The sequence below is a fragment of the Pseudophryne corroboree genome, chromosome 2, assembly GCF_028390025.1.
Source record: "Pseudophryne corroboree isolate aPseCor3 chromosome 2, aPseCor3.hap2, whole genome shotgun sequence".
NCBI lineage: Eukaryota > Metazoa > Chordata > Amphibia > Anura > Myobatrachidae > Pseudophryne > Pseudophryne corroboree.
In genome coordinates, this window is record NC_086445.1 from 1014073305 (window position 1) to 1014097666 (window position 24362).

At 44.8% G+C, this 24362-nt stretch overlaps 2 protein-coding genes across 8 annotated transcripts in view; both read left to right on the forward strand.

Annotated features, from left to right (window-relative positions):
- Nucleotides 1-24362, forward strand: part of LOC135050278 (integumentary mucin C.1-like) — a 545228-nt gene that overhangs the window by 192462 nt on the left and 328404 nt on the right. The window lies entirely within an intron of this gene.
- Nucleotides 1945-15330, forward strand: LOC135050280 (integumentary mucin C.1-like). Its single transcript, XM_063956677.1, has 5 exons — nt 1945-2212; nt 2557-2706; nt 6358-6507; nt 14477-14620; nt 15215-15330. Exons 1-4 carry the CDS (start codon nt 2017-2019, stop codon nt 14608-14610), a joined length of 630 nt encoding a protein of 209 aa, XP_063812747.1. The 5' UTR covers nt 1945-2016; the 3' UTR covers nt 14611-14620; nt 15215-15330.

Consider the following 24362-nt stretch of genomic DNA (forward strand, 5'->3'; position numbering starts at 1 on the left):
GATTCCTTTCAGCGGCCCGCGGCGCACCTCACAGACAGTCCTCTCCTGGGCTCCAGTCTCTCCCGAGTCCCGCTCCGTCTCCCTGCTGGTAAATCACATGTGCCACTGTGCAGGAGAGGAGGTGGCTACACTGTGACTGACAGCGGACTGAGCGGAGACAGACTGTGTGTGGGCGTGATCTGGCTCTGGTCCCAGTGGCAGCTGTCCAATCAGCGTGCGCTGACAGCCTGCTGGGGCTGGGCCGGTTCAGCCTCGATGTGCGGTATATTTAAAAAAAACTCCTCTGCAGCGCCGCTACTGATAAAAATCCATGGGTGTGGCCGGGCCCCCTGAGACACAGGTGGCCCTAAGCGAATGCCTAGGTTGCGTAGCGTAAATCCGCCCCTAGACACCTGGTTAAGTATTCTATGTGTGAGCATGTGAGTACAGGTATAATTTATTGAGAGAGAGACTGTATACAGAAAGTATTGATAATCCATCTAGCAATGGGGATCATTCCGAGATGATCGTAGCTATGCTCAATTTAGCACAGCTATGATCATTCACACTGACATGCGGGGGGACGCCCAGCATTGGGCTATCCCACCCCACATGTCAGTGCCGGCCCAGAAGTGCAAAGGCATCGCACAGAGTAGCTCCTGACCAGCGCAGCTTTAGCGTGCTGGCCGGGAGCTACTCATCGCTCCCCGGCCCGCAGTGGCTGCGTGTGACGTCACGCAGCCGTTTCGGCCCACCCTTCATTCGGTCCAGCCATGCCTGCATTGGCCGGACTGCGCCCACGAAGCGGCGGCAAAACGCCCTGCGAACAGGCAAAGGCATTCGCATTTTCTGTGGGGTGCCTGCAGAAAATGCAGGTATGGGCCCTGTACATGAATGGGCCCTGTACAGGCGCCCGCATCCTCTTCATAGTTTTTCGGTTGGAATGCATATTGTGATCCAACCTGAATTAGGCCCTATGTCTTATATACATGCGCAGTGTGAAAACATTGATCGATATGCGTACAACCGTCACTTTGCGTCCGCACCTGAATGACCCCCCATGCAGTGCAACATGGTTTATTCCATATATAAAGTTAGTAGCGTTTTTGCTTTGCTCCAACCTCAGAATCAGCCTCTTAGAGCAGAGTCTCATTACAGTCAAGGGGGTGTATTTACTAAAGGTTGATTTGGTCTTTTTGGTGGATGTTGGTCAATTTCAGATCAAGATCTTAATCGATGTTGGGATTCCAAGGTTAAAACAAATATTTACGAATAGATGATCTTTTATAGAAATTTTTAAATGTTAGTAAATGTGTGTTTTTTTCAACCTGGAAGCCCAACATCGATTAAGATTGATCTTAAATCGGTCTGAAATCATCCAAAATTTAACTTTAGTAAATATACCCCCAGGTTCTAAGGATAACCATGCTTGAGTCCAGATGGTTCACTCACATTAACCAAAGTACTAATTAAGTCACCTATGCTCAAGCATGATTTCCCTAAAACCTGGACTGCAATGACAGCATTTGGGAACTATGCCTTATGGTTTAATTTGGGCATTTAACCACTAACAATAAATCTACCTACAATATGTGGACTTATCCCTGTAACTGTTTTGATTACAGTATTACACTAAAATAATTTGAGTTGCTGAACCTTCAGTTAAAAGAAACATTAAGCAGCTTTAACATCTGGATGCAGCAAGCTTGTTAGCTAATGGGCAAAACCATGTGCACTGCAGGGGGGGGGGGGCAGATATAACATTTGCAGAGAGTTAGATTTGGGTGGGTTATATTGTTTATGTGCAAGGTAAAAACTGGCTGCTTTATTTTTACCCTGCAATTTAGATTTCAGTTTGAACACACCCCACCCAAATCTAACTCTCTCTGCACATGTTATATCTGCCCCCCAGCAGTACACATGGTTTTGCCCATTGGCTAATAAATTTGCTGCTGCAGTCAGTTCTGAATTAGTCCCTATGTGTTTGGCACTGTCAAGGGTTAGAGTCCTTGCAGTAGAGCGTCCAACTTTCTGATCATGCATTTTAATATTTCCTATGTTCTGGTACTGTGTGCTCTGCTCCATTCAGGTAAACCACAATGCAGTGTGGACATCACGGAGCGTAAAGATTGTGGATTTCCTGGGATAAGTGCTAAGGAATGCTATTCCAGAGGCTGCTGCTTTAATTCAAATGTTCCTGGGGGTAAATGGTGTTTTTACCCCAAAAGCACAGGTAGAGTATAGAGTGCAGTGGTAGAGTGGGACCATGTAGTGCTATGGATTACAGATTTGATGGTGCATAAACATGAATTGGGCTCAGCTCTAAGAGTTTTGCTTGTGTATCCCTTATTCTTAGCTATGGTCTGACCGTATATAAGAAAATGCCATTGGTGAATTGGAAGTTTCTTGCGATCAGCTGTTGTTCAAAGTTTTATTAACGGTTTCTTAAAAAAATAGTTTTATTTTTAACACTGCTGAACCCAAATTACCAGTTAAGCAAAGGTGCTAAATTGCCTCATTTTATTTAAAAGAAACCTTAAGCTGTTGTAACTTCTGGTTGTTTCCTTACTGCAACAGCAAGTGATAAGAAACAATGTAATGTGGAACCGTACAACAGAAGGGATTGCGGCTACCCCACAATAAGTGCTATGGAATGTAAGGAGAGGAATTGTTGCTTTGACTCCAGCATTCGTGGGGTTAACTGGTGTTTCTACTCCAAGTCACAAGGTATGGAGCTGCTGTATAATTACTCACAAGTCATTATAGTTATATGCTGCTCACACCTCTTAAACTGGATACACACAGAAGTGCCCTACACACTTACAGATTATCTGTCCAATCTTTTCTAGTTGAAATGAAAATCTGGTAATTTATGGGAGTAAATGTCATTTGACCATTTGCTCCCAAACACTGGAAAACATAAAAACGGTCATTCAGATAAATTGGTTACATCTGTTTCATTTAGCCAGTTTATCTGAACTACCTTTTTATTGTATGTTTTCTGGACTTTTGGACATACTTGCCTACCTGACCCTCTCCAGGAGGGAGAAAATGCTCTGTTCCTGGACTTTCCTGGTAATGTATGATTGCCATCACCTGTGGTGAAACACCTTTCTTATCAATTAACTAGCTCACCACAGGTGATGGCGATCATACATTACCAGGAAAGTCCAGGAACAGAGCCTTTCTCCCTCCTGGAGAGGGTCAGGTAGGCAAGTATGCTTTAGGAGCAAATAGTTGATCGTCACTTGCTCCCAGATATTGGCAGACTTTTGTTCCAAACAGCTAGATTGTATAGAAAATATTAGTGTATCCAACTTAAACAGTATCGTATAATAAATTACTGGAATCTTCAGTCATGAGGTACATGGGTGATAAAGCCTCCCAGGTACATAGATCCATCCGTAAAACTGGATGTGCACTATTTATCTGGCAGACCATCTGTACAACACTGGCTGGTTGGAATGGAAATCTGGTATCTGAGTGCAAATGGCAATCAACCATTTACTCCCAAACACTAAACCATTGTCAAAAATGGTCTTTCAAACTAATTGGTTAAAACTTGGGTTTAACCAGTTTGTGCAATACTTTGTCCATTTTCCAGTGTATGTGAGCAAATGGTTAATTGACATTTGCTCCTATACACTACCAGATTTTCATTTCAACAATCCAGATTGGATGGATAGTCTGCCAGATAATTGTATAGTGTATGCCCAGGATAGTTGTCAGTAATGCGCCTTTTTGTATGATGTCACACATCAGTGGACAGAGTAAGCACCACCCACTCATACATAGTTGCTAACTTATGTGATGTTCCGGGGGGCAGTCTCTGGTATTAAGTAAAGTACCTGGAAATTGTGTTCGTTCTTCCATTTTGTGTGTGTGTGTATGTATGTATGTATGATAGGCAGTATGTATGTATACACGTTTCAGGTGCCTTTATTTACACCTTTCGTCGGGTATCCTGACGAAAGGTGTAAATAAAGGCACCTGAAACGTTGAACGAAGATGGCTTGGTGAGCTGTATGATTTCTTAAAATCCATTGGAGTGCCGCCCATTATACTGATAGATATATATATATAATTTTTTTTTATTTTATTTTTTAATTGACTGAACTCCATGTATTCAGTATGATATCACAGCTGATGGGATTCCAGCAGTCAGAATACCATTGCTGCCATCCTGATAGTGTAATTCCTGAGTTTTCCTCTCTCTCCCCTACACCCTAACCCTAAACTTCCCACTTAGTGCCTGACACTAACATCCCATCTGTAGTGCCTAAACATAATGTCACCTTCCATGCAGCCTAATCCTAACCATCCCCCCCATAGTGCTTAAAACATAACCTCCCACAGTGGTGCTTAACCCTAACACCACGGTTGAGGTCTTACCCATCTGCTATACCTACAAATGGATCACCAGCTGTTGGCAAACTGACTGCAGGTATCTCAACAGCTGAAATCTTCACTGCATCCCAACTCCACAACAATTACTTTTTCTGAATATTGAGTTTAATTCTTAGTGTTTTTCTTATTCTCTGTGGTAAGATGTGTGTAAGTATTTACATATGAAAATATAATTTAAGTCAGATTAATCAAATTTTGTTTTTTTTCTATATCTGGGACATGTTTGTAATGTTGTAAATTGTGGGGGGTAATTCAGATCTGATTGCAGCAGCAAATTTGTTAGCTAATGGGCACAACAATGTGCACGGGGGGGGCAGATGTAACATTTGCAGAGGTAGCTTTGGGTGTGTTTTATTGTTTCTGTGCAGGGTAAATACTGGCTGCTTTATTTTAACGCTACAATTTAGATTTCAGTTTGAACACACCCCACCCAAATCTAACTCTCTCTGCACATGTTACATCTGCCCCAACTGGCATGCACATAGTTTTGCCCATTGGCTAACAAATTTGTGCTGCGATCAGATCTGAATTAGTCCCTATTTATTTGGCACCGTCAAGGGTTAGAGTCCTTGCAGTAGAGCTCCCAACTTCCTTATTATGCTTTTACAATGTTTCCTAAGTCCTGATGCTGTGTGCTCTGCTCCATCCAGATAAACGGCAATGCAGTGTGGATATCAAAGAGCGTGAAGATTGCGGTTTTCTCAGGATAAGCCCCATGTAATGCTATTCCAGAGCAGGGCTGTCTTAACCGCAGTGTAGACCAATGGTCACAGCAATGCACTGGGCCCCCTACCCATTCTCCAGCAGTAGGGGTGGGGGGTGATATCGGTGGCAGATTTGGTGTTAGGGGGTGTTCTATCTTCCGCTCAGCATGTAGGACCTGGAGCAGTAATTTCTGCTAATTACTCATTTACTGTACAGATGGGGCTAAGCTGTAGAGGGGGGCATTGGGCTGAATGAAGGGGCCCTGTCACATGGCTTCCAGGGTGGTAAGGGGTGTTTAATATGTAGGGGAGGGGTGGATAGTTGAGTTGGAAGAATATTCATCATTTTATGGTGGGAGGGCAGCTTGCTTGACTGCAGTTATCTCAAGTTCCTGAAAATAGATTTCTTGGCTTCAAATGGGATTTAAAAAAACTACAGTCCCACCTTTTGAGAGGTACTGGGGACTTGGGGATCAGAGCTCAGAAGCCAGAGCAATTCACCAATTAAAATCTAAAACTGCATACCAGGTGTGTGGAGCTGGAGCAGGGACCAGCTGCTGGAAGGCTGATATCTCTGGTTTTGGGCATAGTAGAGACAAGCTGGCAGTGTACTCCAAAAGTGGAAAGTCCCAGGTTTTGGAGTATTCACTCAGGGAAAACTTTACGTCAGACAGAACCCAAGATATCTGGCTGGTAACAGCAATTAAAAGGCTTGGATGGGGACCACTGATTTCAAGTTGGATATCTCTGGTTCCCCATGGCCATTTTATTTTAAATCTGGTACATCTGGAAACAGGGGACCCTCAGCTATCAGACAAGGGCCCTTGGGCAAGAGCCTATATGAAAAGATGGCCCTCTTCCAGAGGCTGCTGCTTTAATTCAAGTGTTCCTGGGGATAAATGGTGTTTTTACCCCAAAAGCACAGACAGAGTGCAGTGGAAGAGTGGGAGCAAGTACTGCTATTGATTACAGATTTGATGGTGCACAAACATGAATTGGGCCCATAGTGCTCAGAGTTAATCTGGTGTATCCCTTATTCTTAGCCATGGTCAGACAGTATATAAGACAATGCTGTTGAAGTGGAAGTTTCCTGTTATCAGCTGTTCAACGTTTAACTGTTCCTTTAAAAAAAAAAATTGTACTTTGTAATTTTAACACTGCTGAACACAAATGATCAGTTGACCAAATGAGCTAAATTGCCCAGTGATTTTATTAAAGAAAAATTAAGCTGCTGTAACTTCTTGATGTTTCCTTACTGCATCAACAGCAAGTGACCTGAAACAATGTAACGTGGAACCGTACAACAGAAGGGATTGCGGCTACCCCACAATAAGTGCTGCGGAATGTAAGAAGAGGAATTGTTGCTTTGACTCCAGCATTCCCGGGGTTAACTGGTGTTTCTACTCCAAGTCACAAGGTATGGAGCTGCTGTATAGTTACACACAAGTCATTATAGTTATGACGCTCGCACCTCTTAAGCTGGATACATATTTGGATTAGTGTCTGTCCAATCTTTTCTAGTTGAAACTAAAATCTGGTAATATGTGGCAGTAAATGACAATTGACAATTTGCTCCCAAACACTGAAAAAATATAAACATTATTGTTTAAATCCATTTCATTTAGCCAATTTATCCAAACTATCTTTATTGTATGTTTTTGGGACTTGAGGAGCAAATAGTTGATTGTCATTTGCGCCCAGATATTAGCAGATTTTTGTTACAAACATCTAGATTGGACAGAAAATATTAGTGTATCCAACTTAATAGCAACATATAATAAATAAATTATTGGAATCTTCAGTCATGATGTACATGGGTGATGAAGACTTTCAGGTACATGGATCCATCAGTAAAGCTGGATATGCACCAGGGCCATAGCTAGGTGTGTGTAGGGGGCACAGCACAAGGTGCTGCAGGGTAGGGGGCGCTGTTGGTGGAACTTGACCATTATCCATTATAATTACTTTCACTTGCAGCTTCTTCCCCCCCCCCCCCCCCCCCTTTTTTTTTTTTTTTTTTTTTGTTTGTTTGTTTGTTTGGGAGCCCAGCATCCCCTGGCCACCCCTGTCTCCTATCCTTACCCCTTCTGTTGCTAATACCTATACAACATTCATTAACTCATCTTAAGATTTCTTTGTTATTAAGTCACACTGTCTGGAATTCAAATCGGTTGTTTGCGGCATTGCAGTCAGACAATCTATTCATTAAGCTATTTGCCCTTGCATAGGGGTATATGCAATAGCGGGCGAAATCGCGGCAATTATCGCCGTTTTTTCAATTCGACCAAATTCGCCAGGTGAATTCCGGAAGGTGGCTTCCGGAATTCACCATATGCAATGAAAAACGGATTCGCCAGAGTCGCGGGCGAAAATCGGCCGATTTTGCGGATTTTACCGCGATTTTAAAAAACGGGAAAAAACGGGGAAAAACCCGAAAAAAAAATGGCGTGGGGTCCCCCCTCCAAAGCATAACCAGCCTCGGGCTCATTGAGCTGGTCCTGGTTCTAAAAATGCGGGGAAAAAATTGACAGGGGATCCCCCGTATTTTTAAAACCAGCACCGGGCTCTGCGCCTGATGCTGGTGCCAAAAATACGGGGGACAAAACGAGTAGGGGTCCCCCGTATTTTTAACACCAGCATCGGGCTCCACTAGCTGGACAGATAATGCCACAGCCGGGGGTCACTTTTATACAGTGCCCTGCGGCCGTGGCATCAAATATCCAACTAGTCACCCCTGGCCGGGGTACCCTGGGGGAATGGGGACCCCTTCAATCAAGGGGTCCCCCCCCCCCAGCCACCCAAGGGCCAGGGGTGAAGCCCGAGGCTGTCCCCCCCCCCATCCAATGGGCTGCGGATGGGGGGGCTGATAGCCTTTGTGTTAAAAAAAAAAGATATTGTTTTTTCCATTAGTACTACAAGTCCCAGCAAGCCTCCCCTGCAAGCTGGTACTTGGAGAACCACAAGTACCAGCATGCGGGAGAAAAACGGGCCCGCTGGTACCTGTAGTTCTAATGGAAAAAAAATACCCAAATAAAAACAGGACACAGACACCGTCGACAGTAAAACTTTATTACACACTGCCGACACACACATACTTACCTATGTTCACACGCCGACATCGGTCCTCTTCTCCATGTAGAATCCCGGGGTACCTGAAAATAAAAGATCAATTATACTCACCTCAACAGGCTCCAGAGATAAATCCACGGACTTGGCAAAAAAAGAAAGCGCATTTACCCGCACCAAAAACGGACTGAAAGGTGTCCCATGCTGACACATGGGACACCTATCCACGATTAAGATCTGTCAGTGACAGTTGTCACTGACAGGTCTCTAAGCCAATCAGGAAGCGCAACTTCGTTGCGCTAACCTGATTGGCTGATCGCTGTGACAGCGCATCGCACAGCTCCCTCCATTATATTCAATGGTGGGAACTTAGCGGCTAGCGGTGAGGTCACCCGCCGGTCAGCGGTGACCGGCGGGTGACCCCACCGCTAGCCGCTAAGTTCCCACCATTGAAAGTAATGGAGGGAGCTGTGCGATGCGCTGTCACAGCGATCAGCCAATCAGGTTAGCGCAACGAAGTTGCGCTTCCTGATTGGCTTAGAGACCTGTCAGTGACAACTGTCACTGACAGATCTTAATCGTGGATAGGTGTCCCATGTGTCAGCATGGGACACCTTTCAGTCCGTTTTTGGTGCGGGTAAATGCGCTTTCTTTTTTTGCCAAGTCCGTGGATTTATCTCTGGAGCCTGTTGAGGTGAGTATAATTGATCTTTTATTTTCAGGTACCCCGGGATTCTACATGGAGAAGAGGACCGATGTCGGCGTGTGAACATAGGTAAGTATGTGTGTGTCGGCAGTGTGTAATAAAGTTTTACTGTCGACGGTGTCTGTGTCCTGTTTTTATTTGGGTATTTTTTTTCCATTAGAACTACAGGTACCAGCGGGCCCGTTTTTCTCCCGCATGCTGGTACTTGTGGTTCTCCAAGTACCAGCTTGCAGGGGAGGCTTGCTGGGACTTGTAGTACTAATGGAAAAAACAATATCTTTTTTTTTGAACACAAAGGCTATCAGCCCCCCCATCCGCAGCCCATTGGATGGGGGGGGACAGCCTCGGGCTTCACCCCTGGCCCTTGGGTGGCTGGGGGGGGGGACCCCTTGATTGAAGGGGTCCCCATTCCCCCAGGGTTCCCCGGCCAGGGGTGACTAGTTGGATATTTGATGCCACGGCCGCAGGGCACTGTATAAAAGTGACCCCCGGCTGTGGCATTATCTGTCCAGCTAGTGGAGCCCGATGCTGGTGTGAAATACGGGGGACCCCTACTCGTTTTGTCCCCCGTATTTTTGGCACCAGCATCAGGCGCAGAGCCCGGTGCTGGTTTTAAAAATACGGGGGATCCCCTGTCAATTTTTTCCCCGCATTTTTAGAACCAGGACCAGCTCAATGAGCCCGAGGCTGGTTATGCTTTGGAGGGGGGACCCCACGCCATTTTTTTCCCGGATTTTACCGTTCCAGCAATAAAAAAAATAAAAAAATAAAAATATTTTAAAAAATATATAAATAATATTTGTGCCTCCCCCAAAAAAAAAAAAAAAACCTAATCCCTTCTAATATAAATAGATCTGCTATTCCTAAAAAAAAAAACACAAAAAAAAACATGTTTAAAAATTTTTTATTTGTTTTCACCCTCCAAAGTGTGGCGGAGTGAAAATCGCGAATTTGCTGTCTAAAAGCACTGCAGGCGAATTTCCAAACTTGAATTGAATATGCTGGAGGCGAATTGCAGCATCTGTACCATTGCAGAAAAGGCGAATTCGGAAAAAGGCGAATTGAGAAAAGGCGAATTTTGACGGGCCGTTTTTTTGCGAAAAATGACTGCACTGCATAGGCGAATTGATTTTTGGAGGCGAAAACGGCCCGGAATTCGCCTATTTTGCCAATTCGCCCGCTATTGCATATACCCCATAGAAAGGTAGATAATTCTAATCTAGAGAATTTTCACTATTTGAAGCTTACTGTGTACATAGTGAAAAAAAAAATCAGCATTGCAGCTGAGCAGATCTACTGTATGTAGTGTGTGTGTGTGTGGCTGCAAGAGATTGGATGTGTGGCTGCATACTGTAGATCTTAATTACATTGCTTATTATTTGTTTACAAGGTACCAGTAGGGTCATAGTGTCTCAATGTTTGATTAGAATTCAACAGGTTATAGGTTTGAATTATCAGTATGGCAGTTTATTGAAATGTTATTTAATAAAGGGGAGATTATATATAATTTTAGCATGTTCCTTCTCTGGGACAAATCTTGTCATGCCTCTCCCCCATGAGGCATGTGTCATGTCCCTATTGGAAAAATGGGGGGGGGGGGAAGGGGAGGCAATTATCTCTGCCACAGGGCACCAAGAGGTCTAGTTATGACTCTTGGATGCACTACAGTATATAATTATCTGGCAGACCATCTGTCCAACACTGGCTGGTTGGAATGGAAATCTGGTAATCTATGAAGGTAAATGACAATCAACCATTTACTCTGAAACACTGGAAAATGGAGAAAAATGGTCATTTGAACTTGTTGGTTAAATTTTGGGTTTCACAAGTTTGATTGTATAATACTTTGTCCATTTTCCAGTGTTTGGGAGCAAATGATTGACATCTGATCCTATACTGTACATTACAATATCTTCATTCCAACCATGCAGATTGGATAGATGGCCTGTCAGATAATTGTATGGTGTATGCCCAGGATAACTGTCGGTTATGCTCTTTTATGATGTCACACAAATGGGCGGACAGAGGAAGCACCGCCCACTCATGCATAGTTACCCCCTGGAACTTCATATCAGTTGGCAATCTCTGGTATAAAGAAAAGTATCTGGAAATTGTTCTTCCTTCTATTGTCCCTAGTTTAAAAAAAAAAAAAAAAAAAATTGATCAACTCCATGTGATCAGTATGATAACCCAGCTGTTGGGATGCCAGCAGTCAGAATACTATTGCCGGCATCCTGATGGTGTAAGTCCTGACAGTGGGGATATAAGATTGTTCCCCTCTCTCCACTACATCCTAATACTAACCATCCCTTTATCCCTTTCTGCAGCCTAATCCTAACCTTCCCTCTTAGTGCCTGACATGAACATCCCATCGGTGGTGCCTAAACCTAACCACCTTCTGTGCAGCCTAATCCTAACCATTCCCCCATAGTGCTTAACACCTAACCTCCCATAGTGGTCCCTAACACCACCTTCCAACAGCTTAACCCTAAGCAGAACCCTTCTGCTATACCTACAAATGGAATGCCAGCTGTTAGCAATCCAACTGCAGGAATCCCAACAGCTGGAATCTTCACTGCATCCCAACTCCACAAAAACTCCTCTTTCTGAATATTGAGTACAATTCTTAGTGTTTTCTTATTCTATGTGGTAAGATATGTGGAAAAGAAGTATTTTAGATATGACTTATTTTCATAAGTCAGATTCGTCAAACAGTTTTATTCCATGTATCTGGGACATGTTTGCAATATTGCCGATTTATGTATTTGGCACTGTCAAGGCAGTTTTCCTGGGATAAGCGCTGTCACGATCCTAGGTACGGCGATTACCCAGATACGCCAATCTGTGAATCCCTACCATGTGACACCACAACTGGATACCTGAGCATGTACATCAATTTCACACAATCGCTGCCACCAGCCAAAGTACCAACGTTTAGGGTATGACCCAAGGCAAACTTATGGATTTTGCCTGCACCCATAATTAATATTTTGGTGATGCCTTTTTCATAGAGCTGGGTTGGATACACAACAGAAACCAGATCTAAAATGAGATTATTTAATTCAAGTAAAACACTTCAAAGCTTATGTTCTAGAAAAAAGATGGGTACAAGAATATAATAAGTCAGTCACAGCAGAAAAGATAATTTCAAGAAAATAAAAATAGGGAGATAAACCCACCGATCCTAGCACACATGCAGAGTAGAACGATGGGGTGAAGTGAAGCCTCTTCAGATATATCAGGACATTACAGAGCCAGAATGTTCTCATGACCCACTTCTTTGATAATGCACAATTTATACTCTGTGGTACTCCTAGTTAAAAAAACATGCTGCCCCTTCAACCTCCCATCCCTCTGGAGTGTTACTGTTAACCCTTCCATAAGCCAGAGAAGGTATTGAGTGTCAGCTCATACTGGGCTTCCCGGCTACTCTCTCCGGGATGAATGGCCTTATCTTCTCCTTTCAAGATCTGGCTATGGTTCTTGTGTAAACAAATGGCTAGTTCTGAGAGGACACAGAGCAGGAAGGGCTTAACACCTCTCTGGCCCTAGCTCTGGTTCTGGGGTAATTAAACTAAATTTCACACCTAAACAGTCAGTGTGTCTGAGTTCTGTGGCTACAATGAAATGCGAGCAGATCAAGCTTCAACCGTTTGACATGCAAAGACCGTTATCACATACTGGTACATTGATACATCAATTGGAATAATATAAATTTCAATCCTGCCCATTTCAATATAACCCAGATGCATTGGCATCACATCCATTGATACGTCACTCTGATATCCTGGTATCATCTATATTGATATCACACTACTTATTAACAGGCCTATTCCTGCTTGAAATAGCCTGGATCATGACACCTCCCCCTTTAAGATCAGCATGGGAGCAGGGGCACGTAAGGCTGAAGTCTCCTATGACCTTTTCACACAGGGTTTATACATAACCACACACAGGGCATTTGCAGACATTGATCAATACAATATTTGCAGTTATGCACGTTCTGGCGTCAGAATAGCGTCCAATCATGACAAGCGCTAAGGAATGTTGTTCCAGAGGCTGCTGCTTTACTTCGAGTGTTTCTGGGGCGAAATGGTGTTCTTACCCCAAAAGCACAGGTACAGTATAGAGTGCAGTGGTAGAGTGGGAGCATGTAGTGCTATTGATTACAGACTTGATGGTGCACAAACATGAATTATGCCCATAGCTGTAAGTTTTGCATGTGTTTCCCTTATTCTCGGCCATGACCAGACAGTATATGCCTAGCTCCACCAGGTGTGCACATTTAGTGCAGGTGTAGTCACGGTGAGCTTGGCTGCATCTGCAGTGTGGGCATAAAAGAGCGGGAAGATTGGGGTTTTCCCAAGTTTGATATTCCAGAGGCTGCTGTTTTAATTCAAGTGGTCCCAGTATTAAATGGTGTTTTTCCCTCAAAACACAGGTAGAGTATACAGTATCTGCAATATTTTGCACTGCATGTGTGAAATGAGCATATACACCCCTGCAGACCTGCTACTCGGGGTCATACATGGCTGAGCAGCATCTTCTAAATGAGTGACACTGGGTGGGTAAAGGGGCCCTCACACATGGGATAAGTGCGCTGTGGGAGGCGGCATTGTGAGCTATTCAAGGCTGAGCATATCCAGAGATCCAGGTGACTTCACACTGATCTTACACCAAGAATAGGGCTGGTAATAGTGATGGCAGCCACTGTCACACATGGATTTATAGGGGCCGGTGCCATCACATAGATGCAGTCGACTCTGACTATAGTTAGAGCCCCTATGTGTGTAGAGTTTATGCATGCCTCCCAACATTAGAATCCCATGGAGAGAGACACCTGTGCATGTGTAGCATGTCTGTCCGAAAAAAGGGTGTGGCCTATTGGAAGGCTTAGCAGAAAGGGCCTTAATTGCAAGCCACGCCCCATCTTCATCACTTAGTGGGCATGTCCAGCATTCTGTGAGCTGCTGACATGCCATTACTCCCTCTGTCTCCCATGAATAGATGCTGTGTGCATGCGCACAGCATCTATTCTCCAGTGTGACAGAAGCCTCCCAACTGTGCCCCCCCCCCCCCTCCCTGTGGGACAATGCGGCCCACGGTTGGGACAGTGTGACAGTTCTATGAAAATTGGGACAGTTGGGAGGTATGACCTATTCAGACTGACTTGCTGGCAATAACATTGAACATACATTGCAGATACTGTGTTTCATAAAGCTGTTCTTGTAATTGTTCATGGTGGGAATACAAATGTTATCACTATTAATATATTTATGTGCACAGGCAAGATCACACACACTCATATCACACTTACTACACCTGTACTCATACTCACCCACACATACTCAATACTCATACACACCTCCTCTCACAGTAACACATACACCTCTACCCTGAACTTTTGTAGAATCCTTTTGCTCTGCTCAGCGGAACTTACAGTACTTGCTCAGTGCCTGAGACACAGGGTAACAAATTATCAGAAGACTGTCCGTCCTTTGGCTAGAAGTGGTACAGCATGGGGGGGTCAGTGTTGTTGGGTAGGGAGGATTCCGACCATCTATGTGTGTAGTGCTGTATCCTCTGATGACATTGTGTTTTCTGTTGTGTGCAGGATGCTCTGTGAGCCCCAAGCTGAGGAAAGACTGCGGATATCCCAACATCCGCTCCAAGGACTGTCTGGCTAGAGGCTGCTGTTTCGACTCCAGTATTCCTGAGACCATCTGGTGCTTCTATGGATATAAATAAAATACTAACGGTAATGCACAAAATGTATCACCCATTGGAGACGGTCACAATCTGTTTAAACTAATAGCGTTTGATTTCTTGTGTATTATAATTGAGTTTTATTAAATGGAATTGTATAATCCTATAAATTCATATGATGGGGCTTACTGGTGGAGTCTATCAACAATGCAAAGTGCAACATTCATGTGGAGGCAATACATGGCTGTAACTTCATTCATTTTCCCTTATACCCCATAGAGGTGCGTTAGAAAATTGGCAATGATTGGCTGCCAGAAAACACTGTGATGTGCGCAGCCAAACTTTGTGCTTAATTATCTCCTACATAATTATCATACAGTGCTACATACAGTTTAGAAAAAGCCTTGGACAAAGGGTGCTGTATTTACCTGACTGTACTGTATGTATAACATTACACGGATATGTTTCTTATTGAATATTTACAATATATCAAAGTCATACTTCACAGATTTGTCCACGCCCCCCCCCCCTTCCAGTACTCAGCCCAGTGCGAGTTCACTGTAGCCCTGTAGTTGCGCACATCTTAGAAGAATGTATTTTCTGAAGGTAAGACCTGCCTATATGTTACAATCTGTGTTTCTTACAGATACTTGGTACAACTGGCTCGTAACAATCACCAGAGTCTCCGTACAGACAGCATCCTGGTTGTTTTTGTTTTTTCTGATCTGTGTATCTATAAATAAATAAATTTTTTTAAGTTTTCTTTTGTTTTTGTTTTTTTAGTGAACTAGAGAGCTGTGCTTTATTGCTTATCGAGGTTTAGAATAAAAATTGATCATTTCTAGAAGTGTTACACCATTATATGTAATATCCATGTTTTGTCATACTGTATATGTGGATTTTCTTTCAGTACATTGATTCCCAACATACTTCCCTCCACAAATCAAATTTGTGTAATCAAATCTATAAACGAGTCCTTAATGCACTCTTCTGGCTCTGCGTGATTTATTCCATACCATAAACACATCTGACTTCTGCAAGACTCTGTGTGCTGAGCGGTTCGCTCAGCGCGCATCTATCCCACATCGGCCCATCTATATGGGCCTTAACTTACTACTTACTAATTCACCTCCTGGACACTCTCTCCCTCTGATTGAGCTTAGTATTTATTTTAATGAAGCTTAAACAACTGACAAATGACACAAAGCATTGTATAGGCACAATTAAAGATTTGCTGGTATAGTGACTCAGGTGCCACAAGACATTTTAGTTGCAATCACTACGTTGAGCACATGTGATCCTATAACAGTCAAATGAGTAGGAGACAAAGGGACTAATTCAGATCTGATCGCTGTTCTATCCGTTCATACGCAAGTGTGCGAACAGAAAGAAACATGCCTATTACGTACGAATTCACAAAAGGTGTCTACTATTTAACGTCATACAGGAGCAATGCATTCGCATAGTTGCAAATTGATACGCCTGCATCATGGAGCTTGTCGTACATGTGCATTGTATTCATGCACATGTACGACAAGCTCCATTTAAAAAAACAAATCACTCTAAAGGGCCCTACTCACTGGCCGACCCGCCGCCGAGCTGCCCGACGGCGGATACGGCCGACGAGCGACGCGGGGGGGGGGGGGGGCAGTGACGGGGGAGTGAAGTTTCTTCACTCCCCCCGTCACGCGGCTGCATTGAAGTGCAGGCAAATATGGACGAGATCGTCCATATTGGCCTGCATGCACAGCCGACGGGAGACCAGCGATGAACGAGCGCGGGGCCGCGCATCGTTCATCGCAGGAGTCTCCACACTGAAAGATATGAATGAGTTCTCGTTCATTTATGAACGAGATCGTTCATATCTTTCAGAATATCGGCATGTGTGTAGGGCCTATAAGGATTTGAAATGTTGAACAATTAAGTGATAAAACGCTGCAAATTGAAGAGTTTGATAATTGCAGAATGTTATTGAACAATTAGATTAAGGCAACAAATACTTCATCAAAATGATTTGTCCTATTTGCACAATACACTCAATACTATTTTAAAATATTATCTTTAAAAATATTTAGTATTTTAAAATAGTGATGTTAATCTAAAAGAAAAAGGGAAGACATAAATGAAATGTAGTAAAAAGAGACATATACAAAAAAAAAAGGCTAGTTGACATAGAAAAAAGACAGAAACAAATGTAAGATTATGTTTAATAAAAACACCACACAATAGCTGTGTTTTTTTAAGTTTACTTCTTGTAACAACAAAAAAATAGACATAATGAATTTTAACTAGAGATGAGCGGGTTCAGTACTCTGAGAACCAAACCCTACCGGATTTCACGCTCTGTGCTAGGATCAGAGTCAGACTCTGGTTTCCCGCCTGACTCTGAAACCAGAATGAGGCAAAATGTCATCATCCCGCTGCTGGATTCTCACAGGATTTAGATGCCATATAAGGAGCCGCGTGTCCCTGCCATTTTCACTTGGCATTGGAGAGTGTAGAGAGAGGAAGTGTCTCTGTTCTCTCAGTGTCTTGTGCTGCATTTGTCCAGTCACAGTGGCTGTGTTCTCTTGCTGCCATATGTCCAGTGCTGCTGTATAAGTCCCTTACAGTGTTGCTGTGTTGTCCTGCATCAGACCAGAAGTAGTGTCCTGTGCATCAGCCATTCCAGTGACGGTGGTATAGTCTGTTGCCATATGTCCAGTGCTCCTGTGCCGCATATTGTGTTACATAACTCCAGAAAAATAATGGAGAACAAAAATTTGGAGGATAAAATATGGGAAGATCAAAAACCACTTCCTCCTAGAGCAGAAGCTACTGCCACTAGCCATGACATAGACAATGTAATGCCATCAACGTCGTCTGCCAAGGCCGATACCCAATGTGATAGTAGAGGGCATGTAAAATCCAAAAAGCCAAAGTTCAGTAAAATGACCCCAAAAAAGAAATTTAAATGGTCTGAGGAGAAACGTCAACTTGCCAATATGCAATTTACGACATGGAGTGGCGAGGAACAGCTAAGGCCCTGGCATATGTTCATGACTAGTGGTTCAGCTTCACATGACGATGGAAGCCCTCATCCTCCCGCAAGAAAAATTGAAAGAGTTAAGCTGGAAAAAGCACAGAAAAGAACTGTGCGTTCTGAGATGTTATCACAAATTCCAAAGGAGAGTCCAAGTGTGTTGGCGGTTGCAATGCCTACCCTTCCCAACACTGGACGGGAAGAGGTGGCTTCTTCCACCATTTGAGCGCCCTCTGCAAGTGCTGGAAGTAGCACCCCCAGTCCAGTTCCTGATATTGAAATTGAAGATGTCACTGTTGAAGTACACCAGGATGAGGATATGGGTGTTGCTGGCGCTGAGGAGGAAGTTGACGATGAGTCTGATGGTGATGTAGTTTGTTTAAATGAGGCACCAGGGGAGACACCTGTTGTCTATGGGAAGAAGCCCATTGTGATGTCTGGGCAAAATACCAAAAAAGCCACCACTTCGGTGTGGAATTATTTCTCCACAAATCCGGACAACAGGTGTCAAGCCATCTGTTGCCTCTGTCTATCTGTAATTAGTAGGGGTAAGGATGTTAACCTAGGAACATCCTCCCTTATACGTCATCTGCAGCGCATTCATCAGAAGTCAGTGTCAAGTTGTGAAACTTTGGGTAAGAGCGTAAGGAGTCCAATGACGCCTAAATCCCTTCTTCCTCTTGTACCCAAGCTCCTGCAAGCCACACCACAAACTCCCTCAAAGTCAACTTCCTCTTCCGCTATGAACGTCAGTAGTCCTGCAATGCATGTCCCTTGCAAGACTGACGAGTCCTCTCCTAACCTGGATTCCTCTGGAGGATCCTTGAGTGGTACGCCTGCTGTTGCTGCCACTGCTGTTGTTGCTGCTGGGAGTCGATCGTCATCCCAGAAAGGAAGTTGGAAGACCACTTGTACTACTTCAACTAAGCAATTGACTGTCCAACAGTCCTTTGTGAGGAAGATGAAATATGACAGCAGTCATCCTCTTGCAAAGAGGATAACTGAGGCCTTGACACTTATGTTGGTGTTAGATGTGCATCTGGTATCCGCCATTAGTGCAGTGGGATTTAGACAATTGATGGAGGTATTGTGTCCCCGGTACCAAATCCCATCTAGATTCCACTTCACTAGGCAGGCAATACCGAGAATGTACAGAGATGTCACAAAAAGTGTCACCAGTGTCCTAAAAAATGCGGTTGTATCCAGTGTCCACTTAACCACGGACATGTGGAACAGGGCAGACTAAGGACTATATGACTGTAACAGCCCACTGGGTAGATGTATTGCCTCCCACAGCAGCAGCAGCACCACCAGTAGCAGCATCTTGCAAATCCAAACTCATTTCTAGGCAGGCTATGCTGTGTATCACCGCTTTCCGTAAGAGGCACACCACTGACAACCTCTTTACGGAAACTGAGGGACATCATCGCGCACTGGCTTACCCCACTTAGACTCTCCTGGGGATTAGTGATATTGGACAACGCCACCAATATTGTGCGTGCATTAAAACTGGCCAAATTAATTTGGTGGTGCAGATTTTTTTTTTTTAAATGACATGGGTGAACAGGAGATGCTGCCAGTGGCCCGAAAAATTGCTGGTCACTTTCAACATTCTCCCACTGTGTGCCGAAGACTGGAGCACCAGCAAACACTCCTGAATCCCCAACCCTTTGAACAGGGCCGTTTCTAGACAATTTGGCTCCCAGTGCGAGATTTCAAAATGCGCCCCCCCCCCCCTTTTGCCCCCCCCCCAAAAAATGTGCCCCCCCCACCCCATATAGCCATAAAAAGAAAAAGCATGCGCGCGCCTTAGGCGCGCGCGCTCCCGACAAGGGTGTGTGGCCTGATTAAAATGGGCGTGGTCTCATTAAAGTGGGCATGGCCTCATCTGATATCATCACACCCACCTCAGTGGGGAAAAAATAAAAATAAAAAAGTCCCCTTTTTACACATTACAGCAGGCAAGTGTCCCCATATTACACAGCGCGGAAGGCAGGTGTCCACATTTTACACAGCGCGGCAGGCAGGTGTCCCCATTTTACACAGCACGGAAGGCTGGTATCCCCATTTTACACAGTACGCAGGCAGGTGCCCCCATTTTACACAGTACGCAGGCAGGTATCCCCATTTTACAAAGTGCAGCAGGCAGGTATACCCATTTTACACAGCACGGCAGGCAGGTGTCCCCATTTTACACAGCGCGGCAGGCAGGTGTCCCCATTTTACACAGCACGGAAGGCTGGTATCCCCATTTTACACAGTACGCAGGCAGGTATCCCCATTTTACACAGTACGCAGGCAGGTGCCCCCATTTTACACAGTACGCAGGCAGGTATCCCCATTTTACAAAGTGCAGCAGGCAGGTATCCCCATTTTACACAGCACGGCAGGCAGATATCCCCATTTTACACAGTACGCAGGCAGGTGCCCCCATATTACACAGTGTGGCAGGCAGGTGCCCCCATATTACACAGTGTGGCAGGCAGGTGCCCCCATATTACACAGTACGCAGGCAGGTGCCCCCATATTACACAGTGTGGCAGGCAGGTGCCCCCATATTACACAGTACGCAGGCAGGTGCCCCCATATTACACAGTGTGGCAGGCAGGTGCCCCCATATTACACAGTACGCAGGCAGGTGCCCCCATATTACACAGTACGCAGGCAGATGCCCCCATATTACACAGTACGCAGGCAGGTGCCCCCATATTACACAGTGTGGCAGGCAGGTGCCCCCATATTACACAGTACGCAGGCAGGTGCCCCCATATTACACAGTGTGGCAGGCAGGTGCCCCCATATTACACAGTACGCAGGCAGGTGCCCCCATATTACACAGTACGCAGGCAGGTGCCCCCATATTACACAGTACGCAGGCAGGTGCCCCCATATTACACAGTACGCAGGCAGATGCCACCATATTACACAGTGTGGCAGGCAGGTGCCCCCATATTACACAGTACGCAGGCAGGTGCCCCCATATTACACAGTACGCAGGCAGATGCCCCCATATTACACAGTACGCAGGCAGGTGCCCCCATATTACACAGTACGCAGGCAGGTGCCCCCATATTACACAGTGTGGCAGGCAGGTATCCCCATAGGCAGGTGTCCCCATATTACACAGTGTGGCAGGCAGGTATCCCCATAGGCAGGTGTCCCCATATTACACAGTGTGGCAGGCAGGTATCCCCATAGGCAGGTGTCCCCATATTACACAGTGTGGCAGGCAGGAATCCCCATAGGCAGGTGCCCCCATATTACACAGTGTGGCAGGCAGGTATCCCCATAGGCAGGTGTCCCCATATTACACAGTGTGGCAGGCAGGTATCCCCATAGGCAGGTGCCCCCATATTACACAGTGTGGCAGGCAGGTATCCCCATAGGCAGGTGCCCCCATATTACACAGTGTGGCAGGCAGGTATCCCCATAGGCAGGTGCCCCCATATTACACAGTGTGGCAGGCAGGTATCCCCATAGGCAGGTGCCCCCATATTACACAGTGTGGCAGGCAGGTATCCCCATAGGCAGATGCCCCCATTTTACACAGTGTGGCAGCGGCAGGCAGGTTTCAAGCTGAGGAGAAGGAAGGGGGAGAGGGGGGGGGAGAGAGAGAATACTTACGTCTTCCCGCTCTTCGGTCCCGCCGCCTCACGTCCCTCGCGCCGGCCGCCTCCTCCTTCTTCTTGCTTCTCCTTCTCGCCTCTCCCGAGCGCTCCTGCTCGGGGGGCGGGGCTTTGCGGAATGACGCGTTTGCGTTGTGACGTCACGAGGCAACGCGTCATTCCGCGAAACTCCACCCCCCGAGCAGGAGCGCTCGGGAGAGGCGAGAAGGAGTAACATAGTGCTGCGGCGGGCGCCCCGTGCGGTTGCACGGCTCGCCCGCCCCTAGAAACGGCACTGCCTTTGAACTTGCCACACGTGAAGTCAGTTCAGACACTGCCAGCTTGAGTCAGGTCATTCCCCATATCAGGCTTTTGCAGAAGCAGCTGGAGAAATTAAAGGAGAAGCTAAGAAGGAGCGATTCTGCGAAGTATGTGGGACTTGTGGATGGAGCCATTCATTCGCTTTGCCAGGATTCAAGGGTGGTCAATCTGTTGAAATCAGAGCACTACATTTTGGCCATCGTGCTCGATCCTAGGTTTAAAGCCTACGTTGTATCTCTATTTCCGGCAGACACAAGTGTGCAGAGGTGGAAATACCTGCTGGTGAGTAAATTGTCAACTCAAGTGGAATGTGAACCATCAACAGCTCCTCCTTCAATTTCTCCCACCACTGGGGCTGCAAGGAAAATGATAAGACTTCCTAGCCCACCCGCTGGTCGTGATGCAGGGCAGTCAGGAGCAAAAGCTGACATCTGGTCCGGACTGAAGGACCTGCCAATAATTACTGACATGTCTACTGTCACTGCATATGATTCTGTCACCATTGAAAGAATGGTAAAGGATTAGATGAGTGATGACATCCAAGTAGGCATGTCAGATATTTCTTATGTATACTGGCAGATAAAAGAGGCAAATTGGATGCCCTTGCACATATTGGCTTTATTTTACCTGTGTTGTTCCCCCCTCCAGTGTGTACTTCAAAAGAGTCTTTAGTACAGCCGGTAACCTTGTCAGCAATCATCGTAGGAGGTTACTTCCACAAAATGTGGAGAAGATGATGTTCATCAAAATGAATTATAAATTCCTCCAGGAAGACCTTGACCAGCAATTGTCTCCGGAAGGTACACAGGGACCTGTTATGGTGGATTCCAGTGGGGACGAACTAATACTCTGTGAGGAGAGGGATTTATACAGTGCAAGGGGTGAGGAGTGGACTGGAGGATGAGGTCGACATCTTGCTTTTATAGAGCCAGTTTGTGCAAGAAAAGCTTGATTGCTTCTTTTTTGATGGGGGCCCAAACAAACCAGTCATTACAGCGACAGTCGTGTGGCAGACCCTGTTGCTGAAATGATTGGTTTGTTAAAGTGTGCATGTCCTGTTTATTCAACATAAGGGTGGGTGGGAGGGCCCTAGGACAATTCCATCTTGCACCTCTTTTTCTTCTTTGCATCATGTGCTGTTTGGGGATTATTTTTTTAAAGTGCTATCCTGTCTGACACTTCCGTATATGTCGAGTGGTGCTGTCATTTAATTCCAGTGATTTTGCCGTATAATTCCAGTGATTTTGCCATTTAATTCCAGTGATTTTGACGTATAATTCCTGAGATTATGCAGTATAATTTCAGTGATTTTACCATTTAATTCCAGTGATTTGGACATATAATTCCAGTGATTTTGCCGTATAATTTCAGTGATTTTGACATATAACTCCAGTGATTTTGCCATTTAATTCCAGAGATTTTTTACGTATAATTCCAGTGTTTTGGATGTATAATTCCAGTGATTTTGATGTATAATTCCAGTGGGAATTTTTTGTGTCGCTTGGCTTAGTCATACAGCTACCTCATTGCACCTTTTCGACATCTTTGCAAGTTTGGGAACTCGTTTTTGAAAAGTACTATCCTGTCTGACACTGCCATATGAGTCCAGGGGTACTGCTGTATTAGTCCTGGAGTACTGCTGTATAAGTCCACCAATTGCAGAATTTTTGAAAAATGACAGGGGCATGCAGGATATTCTGTCAGTGTAAAGAACAATTGCGTCCCACTTTCGACATTCAGCCACTGCATGACACTACTAGATGGTCCAGGTGGTTGTGTCCCTTAGCTTAGTCATACAGCAACCTCGGTGCACCTCTTTTTCTTCTTTGCATCATGTGCTTTTTGGTGCCTTTTTTTGGATATCTGCCCTCCTGTCTGCCACTGCAGTGACACTCCTAGATGGGCCAATTGTTTGTGTTGCTTCGCTTAGTCATACAGCTACCTCATTGCACTTCTTCTACATCTTTGCATGAGGTGCTGTTTGGGGCATTTTTTTTATATCTGCCCTCCTGTCTGACACTGCAGTGCCACTCCTAGATGGGCCAGGTGTTTGTGCCGCACACTTGTGTTGTTTAGCTTAGTCTTACATCCACCTCGGTGCATACATATGCTACTGATTTTTAACCAATAAAAACTTACTCACATCTACAAACAATTATTAACATATATTTCATAAATAAACATATATCTCCCCTTATCTAGTAAAAACAGCCAACTCCCATCTACACTATGCATCTGTCATCCTCACGGCTCACTTGTTAAAAAAAACAATTGCAGGAGTTTGTTGGCCCACTACCCATCCTATGTAATGGCCTCCCACTCATCATAAGACTGTCCTGTAGGCTTAATTTTTGTCTTCATACCCTGAAAATTACGTTTTTCAGACAAGGCTTATAAATCCCACAACAACACACATGACTTTCAAAATCCTTAATATTTCATTACAATGACATCAGGAATGTCTCTGCAATGTTTTTGGACCACTATAATAGCAGTGGCAAATGTAGGATTTCTAGAGAGGGGTTTCCAAATGCATTCCACACTCTCCCACTCTGTGGAACATTGGAGCAAGTACGGGAGTCTGGGGGAGCGGTAGAAGTACCTAGTAATAAGCTTGGACATTAATGTAAACATTGGACTTTTTATATACTGAATACTGTATGGAATACAGTATTAATATTTAACTAGGGTATAGGCTGTATCAAACATATTTAAATAAGATAAGTGGTCAGGAAAAGGTTAAACAGATTTTAATAAATACACAAAGATAACAGAACCAGTACTGCACTTTGTAAGCACACATTCTCCCACCTTATGGTAAGGCTCCTGTCTCTTCTTCATGGTAG

Bases quoted from the DNA above. Each gene is read 5' to 3' on its own strand.
- LOC135050280 (XM_063956677.1), top strand. From the start codon at position 2,017: ATGCATTTTAATATTTCCTATGTTCTGGTACTGTGTGCTCTGCTCCAT. The intron at 2,213-2,556 runs GTAGAGTATAGA...TTACTGCAACAG, and splicing joins TTTTTACCCCAAAAGCACAG to CAAGTGATAAGAAACAATGT. The intron at 2,707-6,357 runs GTATGGAGCTGC...CTGCATCAACAG, and splicing joins TTTCTACTCCAAGTCACAAG to CAAGTGACCTGAAACAATGT.